The sequence below is a fragment of the Tarenaya hassleriana genome, unplaced genomic scaffold (genome assembly GCF_000463585.1).
Source record: "Tarenaya hassleriana unplaced genomic scaffold, ASM46358v1 Cleome25, whole genome shotgun sequence".
Taxonomy (NCBI): Eukaryota; Viridiplantae; Streptophyta; class Magnoliopsida; order Brassicales; family Cleomaceae; genus Tarenaya; species Tarenaya hassleriana.
The window spans coordinates 2,245,917-2,258,152 of NW_010965775.1; the positions used below are offsets into that span (position 1 = coordinate 2,245,917).

The following is a 12,236-nucleotide window of genomic DNA, read 5'->3' on the forward strand; positions in this document are numbered from 1 at the left end:
TGATTTCCATCGTAAATTTATAAAATATGATATGAGATACATATAGATTTTCCAAAATCTATTTAGATCGTTAATTCTAAAAATATCCTGAATTGTCCAATATTAATATTACGGACATGAACCGTCAAAAATCGATTTTAACCGTTCATCGTCCACAACGAATCTGTACCGTCGATTCTTAGAAGACAATGCGGATAGTCCGATAAGTTACATGCAAAATCGACAAAAGAATTGAATTTGGATGACTACGATTAATTTTCAAAAATCAACAATTTTAAACTCGATTTGATAAAACGAGTGATTTAAATCGTATATCTGATATCGACCGATTGAAATCACGGTATATGTATTGAAATTCCTATACTTTCTTTTACCATAATTGACTATTGTAATTAATTTTAGATCGGATATTAAAAATCAATTCTATTCATTACATGATTTTACAATTACCAATGGTTGATCACAAAATATAATATCTCGGTTAGACTTGGTATCCAAAATTTGGACCACGAATTTCGTGTTATAAAATTTAAAAACAGGATTCGAATTCATGGTCGTCGATTATCCGAAAGTAACTTTGATACGCATGTCATTTATTATATAGATATTCGAAGAAAACGAAGACTGGGAATTCTCATAAAATATAAAAAAAATTAAGTCCATTAAAAAAATGAATAAAAACTCTATTTATAATGTTTTATTATTTTACTAAATTATAACTAAGCCCTTCTTCATATCACTAAAATATAATTTTATCTTCAAATTTTATTTATAACAAATATAACCTAAAACGGTAAAATATAAATATAAACCAAATTGAAAGTATCCTTGCGATACATATATGTTTTTAATAAGAAAACCCAAATTCGAACTCATTTTCACAATTATCTTATCAAAATTAACTTATCTCGTCTTCTTAATAAATCAATATACTCCAAAAATCAAATATTTATCCACATTTTAATAGTTACAAACTATGAGTTTAAACGATTATTTTATGTGCCATGGATATATTCGAAAATTAAATATTATGCTCCGTCACCTTCTCCCGCTCTCGAGATAAATGACATCATCGATGTATGTGTGACGTCAGCAATGGTGCTTTATTATTATTGTTTTCCGTTCAAAATAATAAAATATCATCATAAGATGCCTTTTCCCCACCCAGCAATCAAAATGCGATTCCCTTCCCGGTTTAGTGTAATATATACAACCCGGAATGATTTGAACCGGTTATCGTAAAAGATTACAGTACCACGTAAATACTTGTGTTTGCGTTAAACAATAATTAATCATACAGCACTATAAGACCAACAAAAAGTTTCATGCACATGATTAAAGCCTTGAACCGGACCCTAAACCGACAGTAAATTCTCCCGCCCGTAGGGCCCGGCCTGCTTCTCGCTATTTGGGATCCCGAGCTGGCTAAGATGATGGCTCCTTCGGGGGAAGTTGTCCCCCATTCCGGCGCTTCGAACCCGTCCGAAAAAAGTGAGCCAACATTTTTCTTTACGTATGAAGTTTGGTCAGAACTTCATCTGGATTCGAATCTTACTGAGAAGTTTACTAGAGCGGGCCGGCCCGGCCCGATCACATGGGACCATGTAACATGGTACCATGATTTTTTTATGTACCGAACTAAACCGCTTTCTACCATGGGAAATATAAAATTGAAAACAAATCATCAACCCTACGGTGAAAGCTACAAAATTATTTTCGTTATCAAAAAGCAAAATACAAAGTATTTTTAATTTCCTCGCAAAAAAAAAAGAGAAGTAAACGGTCGAATCCAAAATATATTTATTTTTATTTTTTTGGTAAAATCCAAAATATATATATTTATTTATTTCACATAAATCCATAAACATAAGAAAACTATGGAAGATAATCCACAAACTCAAAAGCATTACTAAAGTTAAAATTTAAACAACAATAAGACATGAGATCTGATTAGAGGTCAAAATGGCACTTGGTCTCCTCGAATTCAAACCCGCTCGTCGAATTAGAGGAACTCAACGGGACTTTGAGACCGCACTTGACCTTCGACTTGAACCTCCACAACTTCAAGAACCCGAATTTGAATCTAACCCTAAGCCTCAACTTCAAATCGATCCTGTAAACCCCAGATTTCTGATCCTCATCCAGATCTCGCTGAGCTCCGTGGCCGAGCATTACCACATTCTGACCGGAGAGGACCGCCTCAACCACCGTCGTGTTCTTATGCCCCTGGTAAAACGGAGGCGCGTACACCGATCCGAATCGCTCGTCACCGTATAATCCACTGACTTCAAATTGGTCGTAATAGATCCCGATCCGGCGATTCGGGTTGCGGATCGTGAAATTCAAGGCGAGATTGTAATGGAGGTTGTTGTCGCTGGGATCGAGATCGAATCGAGTGAGATTCGCGTCGGCGACTCGGAATTTGACGACGTTGGGGCGGAAGATGAGCCAGATGATGAGCGCGGCTATGCCTAGGATCACGGCAAGGACTATGAGGATGTTGCAGATGACGCTGAGGATGCAGCAGCCGCAGCAGCTGAGGCAGTCGCAGCAGCAGCATTTATTTCATGATATAGAACTAACGTGGTCACAGAGTTTTTCGTAAATTTTATCCATCCCAAACGGCCCATAGTAGGCTCCGTTCAGGTGAGGTTGATTATCCGCCATGTGTTCGTCGAAATTCCTCGCAGAGAATCCAAACGACGACGACGAAGAAAATTCTCTCGTGTTTCACTTTTGCGAAATTGTGAGAGAAACAAATATACGAGCGTTTCAGTGAAGAAGGGGATATACACACATGCATATACGCATATATATATATATATACACACAGGCGCATATACATACGGAGAGGAAATAACGTGTTTGGTAATAAATTTGGACGCGTATTTGTGCGTTTAAGGAAATGAGGTGAAGATGACGCGGTTGCTCCTTATCTTGTTAAGGTTACAGCGTTACAATTTACTATTTAGCAATATTATTTTAATGCTGATATGAAGAAAACGTATCTACTAATTATTTGTAATATGCGTAGATATTTTACTTAATATGTATAAATTTATTTTAAAATTGATATAAAAATGACACGTATATGATTTTAATCTAAATTAATATTTCAGTTTAGACAAAATAGGAAAATAATATAAAAATTCTTACGATTTTCTAAAATAAGAATTTTTTTAATAGAAACTAAATTAATATTACATTTAAATCTAACAAAATACTTATAAAAATTGAATATTATTATATAATATATGATATCTATTCTGGACCTCGGGTTTTGGGTCAAGAAATCAATACTATTGAAATGGGCTTTTGATCTTTCGTATTGGCCCAAAAAACAACATGGACATTTGTACAATACAATGCAGTTTAATTTGCACATTCTAAGCCTTTTTTGCAGAAAAAAAAGGGTCACGATTGTTTTATTCACTTTATTATAAATCTAATCGGCGTGCGTATTGTTATTATTTCCCTTTTATTTATTTTTTTAAGAATTGATGAAATAATAAAGGAAAAACTTGTGGGTTTTTCTGTATAGCTAAACCTTATATAGAAAAAAAATAGATATTACGATTTAAATTCAAATTTATAGAGATAAAAACCATGCAAATTTGAATAATAATTTGGGAATATAGAATATATTTCTGGTATTTTTTTTTACAAGGGAGTTGTGAATGAAAATAATTACGTTAGAATCTCGAATTTATAATTATTGCGGAGTTTGTGACCAGTCTTGATGGTAAATGCAATTAGTTTTTGACATTCTGCCTTGCAAATTATTTTTTTTTTATAATTCGGAAGTTCACCGGGCCTTTGGCCCAACTATATCTCCCAGAGGACCGGGACAACATGTGAAAACCCCTCCCCAACTAGAAATCGAATTGCCAACCTCTGAATGCTTTGCACCCTACTGACCACTCGTCCACAAGTTGGGTTTGCAAATTGTTAACTATAACTAGAAATTAAATAAATGGTTTTAATGATGGGACCATCATTTCTTTTTGTAAGAAATTATTTTTCGGACACGTCTATGTTTGCCAGATAATCATCCATCACACATTCTCGAATCTGAGTCATTAAAGGGCGGATTTTCTGTATCTAGAATTTTTTTTTTTCAAAATTGTATCTGTTTTGTTTTTATATAATTTTTTTAATTGAATATGTTTGTATTTAAAACGTATTTTATTTAAAAAAAATATGTATTCTAAATCTTTTGTTTTTGTTCGTTTTTTATCATTATTTTTATATATTTGAAATTATAAGCAATTAGGTTTAAATATTAAAAATACTCATTTAATTTGATTTTGTTTTTTTTACGGAATCGAGATGTAAGCGGTACACTCACATTTACGTACAAATACACGTGTGTATGTGTGTGTGTATACCTCACGACATTATATGAATACATAAGTTTTGTGTTAGTTTATGTATATGTGGGACAATAACGATATTCATGGTAGGAGAATGTCACATGGGTATAAATACACAATAACATATACACACATCACTATCTAATCAAATTGGCAGCTTATTCCATATATTGTCGACAATAAATTTTCTAATACAATAACAATTTCAACACGGCTTGTTTTATTTTCTCTAATTTTGGATTTCAACGCATTTAGAAGTGTTATATACGAAAATATAAACATATATATGATCAATAATGCATGCTTGCCGCGAGAAATTTGTGTTATCGGATAAAGCTATAACAATATTTAACAAACATACGCAATATATATATATATATATATATATATATATATGTTCATTTTAATTACATATTATGAAATTAATTTGGATAATAAAAAACAATTACTGTACTTATTTGTGTAGATTGAGATACCAATCCCGGATACTCCTTTTTTATATTTAATTAATTTAAAGATCCCAATAACATTCACGAAAAACTTAAAAAAGTGTGAGGAGGCAATGTAAACGCCAAGCAAATATGGACAAAGACATTGTAACGTAACATCCACGAGAACGAGCCAACGTCGGTCCACGAATAAAACTTACGAATAAAAATTCCAATTAAATTTTCAACTTTTTATATTACATTTATTTTCTGACCACTGAAATCAACTCGAAAGTCATCAAAGTTTGGTTAAAAGGTACACCAGAAATCACAAATCGATTACAGTTCGAACGTATCGAAATCAAAGATGGGATAGAGAAACCCTGAATTCAAACGTAAACCGGAACATAACCGAATGGATACGAACCGGAAATAAACCGGATAGACCGAAAATGATTAAAAAAAAAAAAAATCTATTATGTATAGCGGATTTCAATCACTACCACTCGTTACAATAACATCACCCATCGTAATTTTGCTACATATATTTCTTCCTCACGTTTTTTTTTTATTATCCACGTCGTATAGCAAAATGTACAATTCTCACTGTGATGATACAATTACAAATGAAAAAAAAACGAAACGAAAACGCTAAATCGATTGAACGCCGTTATCGTTTTCAGACGCTGACGCTGCAGCTGGTGAGGATAGTGTATTTAACGGCGTTATCTCCGACGATAACGCCGGCGGATCTGTCGGCGAAGTCGATGAAGGCGGGGCATCTGACGTAGAGATGGTATTTTCCGGAGATGAAAGTGCCGACTTTCCAGCGGACTCGGCCGTCGGCCCGGATCATTAGAAACATGGCGCCGCGTTCTTGGTCCTCGCCCAGGCCGAGGGCGTTGTACGGAGCCACCGGTACATCCGTTCCGTACACGAACGGTGACCATATGTTTACCTCCTTGTGACCCTGTAAAAAAGTAAAATATTATTCACAGTTAATTTTTCTAATTTTCTTTTGCTGCCTTTGGATTTGTGTATTCATATATTTGATATATGAATTAGACGATAGACTCTTTAAAAAAAATCTAAATCATTTTTTCACAACAAAACCGAGATTGATACCAAATTAACCGGTTCGATTTCAAGTCAAATAAATTCTGATAAATAGAATTTAATCAAAACCAAACGGAATTGATAATGGGTCCATCCTCGTGTTTTTTTTTTTTGCATTAATTTTGTAACAATGACATAGAAACTAAGCAAAATGCATCAAAAAAAAGAAACTCAAGCAAATCATTTTATAACAAAAAAAAGGCAAAAAATACATTTGAACGATGGATTATCTTTTAAAACGAAACAGATTTAAAAAAAAAATCTGATATCAAAGTAACCGTTCGCTTTCAATTCACATATATTCTCGGAAATAAAAAAAATCCAACTGATAACCGGAACCGGTCATGTCTGCATCATTTTTTGTAAGAAATAAATGGAAATTAAGCAAACCCTTTTTTTAACGTGAAAAAAAAGCAAACCCTTTTTATAAAAAAAAAAAGAAGAAGAAGATGAGCCTACCTGGTAAGTGGGAGGAATAGAAGTACGGAAAGTGATCTGCTGATTCCGGTAAGAAGCGTAAACGTCGAGGCGGTCGTAGTAAATTCCGATCTTGTCGTTAGGGTTTCGTGACGATATCGTTATCTGGAAATTCGACGTCAGTATGTTCGGCGGGTTCCCCGACACGTTGAAGGCGAAGACCGTCGCGTCTTCGAGGATGAATCTCGGCTTCGACGGCTGCAGTATCGCCCATATCAACAGGATCGTGAGGAGGACGATGAACAGAAACCCTATGATCGACCATAAAATCCGCCGGACTATTTTCCGGCTTGATCCGCCGTGAGATTTGCATTCTTTCGTCGTCATCTCCGGCGGAGCTGCGGCTGCGGCGGCGGGAAATTAAGCCCTTTTTTGTTTTTGTATATTGTTAGTGTTATGAGTGATGCATATGTATGTATGTATGGCTTTAAAGGAGGAGAGGAGAGAGAGAGAGAGATAAGGTCTTTTATTTTTCTATTTATTTTCTAATTTTGTTTTCTATATATTGTTACCGTATGACACAAGGTCTGTATCATTAAGAAATCTTATACAAAAACGATTTAAATATTTATATAAGTGGACCGGTGAAATGTTGTTTATTAATTAAGGCGAGTGTTTATTAGAGTGTAAAGTGTTCAGCGTATAGAAGTAATTGTAAGTTGTAGTTAGAATATTCTATTTTTAGAGTGTATATAATAAAAAAAAAAAGATCATAAAAAACCTCTCCATCTATTTAAAAGATTTTCAAGAAAATATTTTGTTGTGAAGATTTATATTTTTTTTATTGTGTCGTTCACCAATAAATCTCAATTAACTAAAAGGAATGAATCTGGATTAAATCATATATATATATATATATTATTAATATATATATATATATAGTGGACATGAATTTGGAGGGGTAATATTAAGAAATATTTTATGCTTTGGGAAAATAGAAAATGCGATATAACGGACGGATGAGGTCGGTGGTGTGGTGTTCATTGTCTCATCGTTTAGGGTAGGGACTCTATCGTACATGTGCCTTGAAAATTGAAAAAAATTAATTTTATAATTTAATTATTTTTCTTATAAATTACTCCCTCAAAATTGATTCCATCGGCAAAAAATGTAAAAAAAAAAATCAACGGTAAATATTTTCTCCCCCCATTTTATTTTCATTTTAATTAATTTCATTTCATTTTTCCATGTTTATCATATTCAATTAATTTTTACATGATCTCAAATTGGTTGGCATGTAACATATTGCCATCACCTCGAGAATCTAAACAGTTGGCGTGAGAAGACGAGAATGCCCTCCACTTGTTGCTCGTTCTTTTCCGATAAAGGCTAAAATATCAATAATTTAAATATTTAATTAATTCACGTTGACATGAAAACCAATCAAACCACTGGTTGATTGGTTGAAATTTTACTTTATTTACGTAGTAGACCATAATTCTTACATTCTTATAACTTTATAAGTTAAGATTTTACAAACGATAATATAGTAGTCACAGTTACAGGATCATATTATGATCAGATGACATGACATCACGACCGTTGGATCATATTATGATCTGACGGTGGTAAACGTTTTCGTGGGATCCTCTTTTTATTCGGACAACGAACGTTCCAGCGAAGCTTAATTCGAAAGTAGAATCCGGAATTTACGCCTTTTGTCATGAAACGATGTCGTTTCATTTTAGAAATAAAAAACCAACAAGATAAAAAATTTCACGAACATTTAAAAAGTTTCATATAAAATTATGAACTTTGTAAGTCTTATATAAAATTATAAACTTTTATAAATGGTACATGGGTCTTAATGAATCGTGGGAATTAGGTAGACGTGTCTTTTCCCATGTATGTATGCATGCATGCATGCATGTCCTTATATATGTGTCTATGAATTGATAATGAGAGCCATAACCAATCAATTTATTCTATCATGCTTATAATTAACGGGTTTTTTTTTTGTAATTTTTTCACCATTTGTAATTAAAGGGTTCTAACAACGATAGACGTCGTATACCATAACTAAAAAAAAAACTTGTCACAATTATGAGGGATACTTCCGTTGGAATAGCGGAATCAAATAATATCTAATGGAATTGAAATCATATATAGTTTTTTTTTTATTATTAAATCTAATTATCGAATCACTATGTGTCTGTGAATTGATAAAATTTGAGGTGAATCGAAATTCAATATAAAAAATCGTGTAATTATAGTTTTTCAAGATAAAAAAGAAGCTGAATTCGAGAATAACGAAAATCAAAATCTGAAATCTCCTGCAAAGAATATAGGTTTATTACTGTTTTTTTTTTTTCTTTTTGCAATTGATATTATATGTATTTGTGGTTGGATAATTCTGGGTGATAAAAACAATTTTTTGATCCACATATTCTCCATTTAAATAAAGACATAATACCTAACACTAAATGCCAAGAGGGGGAAAAAACACTTGGCCCATCATTTTCTTTGTCTTGTTACATGGACTAATGTGGCCTCTTATTTTCAAGTCCTTATCTCCCTTCAATTGCCGCATTACTGATAAAAGTATGAATCATAATTGTCTGATGAATTAAGGCATTTATTGTAAATTGCTGTGTTTCATCCCTTAGATATAACCCCAAAAGTCTCAAAGTCAATTCTCCCAACCCAAAGACTTTCTTGGAAATTTCAAGAAAGTCCCCCACCCACATGATGATGGTCATTATGGTGATGATGATGATGATGTGTTTAAGGAAAGGAAAAGGGTTTTTTTTTTTTACTTTGATAGGGCACCGACATTACCCCCTTAAGCCCTTTTTTGTTTTTGTATATTGTTAGTGTTATGAGTGATGCATATGTATGTATGTATGGCTTTAAAGGAGGAGAGGAGAGAGAGAGAGAGATAAGGTCTTTTATTTTTCTATTTATTTTCTAATTTTGTTTTCTATATATTGTTACCGTATGACACAAGGTCTGTATCATTAAGAAATCTTATACAAAAACGATTTAAATATTTATATAAGTGGACCGGTGAAATGTTGTTTATTAATTAAGGCGAGTGTTTATTAGAGTGTAAAGTGTTCAGCGTATAGAAGTAATTGTAAGTTGTAGTTAGAATATTCTATTTTTAGAGTGTATATAATAAAAAAAAAAAAGATCATAAAAAACCTCTCCATCTATTTAAAAGATTTTCAAGCTTCTTCGAACCTCTCAAAATTCCTTATTTTAAAAAAAATATATATATTATTGAAATTTAAATGACTCTTTGTCCTTTGTTTTGTCAGCAACTACCTCTTTGTGCATTTTTTTTCACGCTTTCATATTTATCTTCTATTGACACGTGGCCATCTATGAGAGAAATTCATATACTTTATTTTGCAAGGAAAAAAATTACTATAAGATACACATATGGATATTTGATCTTTGTATTCCAAATGAAATGAAAGCTATAAACCGCTTTTGTTTCGAATTTTTAGAATCTATTTGGCCCGGGTTTTTTTAATCTAAATTCGAGAAGATTAAAAAAAACTTTTATTGTGTGGATAAGGTATTCGAAATTAGTAGTTCTATGAAAATATATTTGTTAATTGTTTGTCATAGCCAAATTCGATTTTTTTTTTCTATGATTGATGGTGTATAATTTAAATTGATACTATCCACAATATTGTTGGGATGATTGCATGTGAGAAAAGAGCTATTGGTCGATGGAATGTGTAATTCGGACAAAACCCAACAAACTCCCAAAAGTAGGAAAATGATTGGACCAATGAAACAAAAGGGCATCCACTTGTTTTTATTCATTTATTCCATGATGATGATGATGATGATGATCATTACAATATATATATATCATACATAGTGATTATATAAAGTCTTTGATAGTTCTTAATGAAATTGAGACAAATATCGACCCTTTTGAATCTTTGATGTTAATTCATGAGGTCTTCATTCTTCTTCCATATATGTAAATGTATGACTATAATTGATGAGACAATGGAGACATTATGTTTTCAATTGTCCACGTCCAATTTAATATGAATTTACACGTTACATTTTACAACTATATATAGATAGATATATATCACTCCTTTGAGATGTAGGAGAATCAATGTTGGGTATTGAAACATTTACAGAAGGATCCTAAGTCTAAATTACCTTGATAATTCAAAAGCAAAGGATAGAGTTTAAATTACTTTTTAAGTTTTAGACAGCTTGGAGATTAATTTGTATTCAATAAAAAACTATGCAAGCCCACTTAGTGGTCCAATATTTTATCATGATTTGAGGAATCGTGTCGTGTCCCCATATATATATATATATATATATATATTATATACCCTATTAATAAATTTCCATTAAACATGACTTAATGTCCACAAAAGTCATGAATTTGGTCTACCCAAATCTAGAATTATGGAGTCTCTGATACCATATACAACTTATGGTATTGACAAGAAGATTGTATTCACTGTATTGATCTTGAGTTATACGTATAGATATATACAGAAGCATTTGAAACTAAACAAGGAGATAATTTAGAGAGAATATAATGAGAGATATTGAAAGGCATGAATGATATATTTCCTTTAATTAGAACTTCAATTATAATTCAGATTAAAATTAACGGTAAAAATTTAGCCATCCTTTATAACATTCTAAACCATTATTTCGTCAGGGGTTAAAGATGGTGCGTATATTATTATTAAATGAGGGTTTATAATTATATATAAAAAAAAAGAAAATAAAACCGAATTCCATGAAGTTTCTCACCCTTCAGAATAATTACATATCTTTAACAAAAAAAATAAAATTACATCTACCAATGATTTGGCAATAAAATATATACAAACCAAAGAAGTAGATTGGGCCTCAAACTAAGTGGGTTTAAACTTGAGGCCCAACCCAAAAGCCCAATATAACGGTGAGATCACGTGACGTAAGCATCAGGAAAACTTGACTGAACAAATTAATGGAGAATCGGAATCCAACCATCCGACACCAGAAGCAGCAACGAACTTAACAGAGAGAGGAGGGCACTTGGGTTTCACCTCGTACTCCCAGAACAAGATTCCTGTTCGGTAATTAACCCTAATTTCTATTCCGACAACAATCCCTAGAAATCCTCCGTCGCCGTCTCTCCGAATGGCCTCCAACACATCGGCCTCCACGAACGGTTGTTCTCCGCCGCATTGTGAAGCGTCGTAGAAGACATGGACGAGGCGTTGCCGGAGAGGACCCAAGTGGAGTGGACCCACGAGGGAACACGAGATGGGCCGTACGAGGTTGTCCCTTCTTCTTCCTCCTCCTCCGGTGTGGTTGAAGAAGAGGAAAGACGTGAAATTGGGAATGGAGACGTCCAAGTGAGGATTAGGGTTAGCGAAGAGGAGCGCCGTACGGAATGATGCGCCGGCGAGACCGACGGAGACGGAGGTGTTGAGGTTCGAGACGGTGAAGCTCTGAAGTTTGAGGAGGAGAGGTTGCTGGTGCCGCCAAGGCGCGTACTTCGCCGTCATGAGGAGAACTCCGACGAGGATCATGGCTCCGGCCACGACCACGAGACCGACGAGGACCCATTGCGTTACGATGCTGGACGTTTCGTCCCTCACTCTCCAAGCCGCCATTGTTGAGCAATGCAATGAAAACACTGACTATATATAAGCCGTTTCCATGGCGGTTCTTATAGTTCTGCGTGACGGTTTTGGTTCGTGGGTCGTTGCGACTTTCACCAAAACGACGGCGTTTTGGGTTGCTGTGGTGGGGGGTACTTTCGGGATTAACGATTTTACCTCTTCTGGGAAAAAAATCTGGAGAGAGAGAGAGAGAGAGAGAGAGAGAGAGAGAGAGAGAGAGAGAGGGGAGAGAGGGC

The 12,236-nt window shown here is 33.8% G+C and overlaps 2 protein-coding genes across 2 annotated transcripts; both read right to left on the minus strand.

Moving 5' to 3' along the window:
* Window positions 1–1,823: 1,823 nt before the first annotated feature.
* On the minus strand, window positions 1,824–2,553 carry LOC104816696 (NDR1/HIN1-Like protein 3-like; the record flags this gene model as incomplete). Its single annotated transcript, XM_010545625.1, has 1 exon — window positions 1,824–2,553. A coding segment is annotated over one exon (603 nt), but the record flags the coding sequence as incomplete, so codon positions are not given.
* Window positions 2,554–5,154: 2,601 nt separating this feature from the next.
* Window positions 5,155–6,826, minus strand: LOC104816616 (NDR1/HIN1-like protein 12). The gene is made up of 2 exons (XM_010545524.2): window positions 6,377–6,826; window positions 5,155–5,771 (listed from the first exon to the last, which is right to left on the minus strand). The coding sequence occupies exons 1-2, from the start codon at window positions 6,719–6,721 to the stop codon at window positions 5,481–5,483; spliced, it is 636 nt and encodes a 211-aa protein (XP_010543826.1). The 5' UTR covers window positions 6,722–6,826; the 3' UTR covers window positions 5,155–5,480.
* Window positions 6,827–12,236: the final 5,410 nt, after the last annotated feature.

What these genes read in the sequence shown, in the direction of transcription:
- LOC104816616 (XM_010545524.2), bottom strand. Translation starts at nt 6,721, where the DNA reads ATGACGACGAAAGAATGCAAATCTCACGGCGGATCAAGCCGGAAAATA. An exon ending in CTATTCCTCCCACTTACCAG is followed by an intron (nt 5,772 to 6,376) that starts GTAGGCTCATCT and finishes ACTTTTTTACAG; the next exon opens with GGTCACAAGGAGGTAAACAT.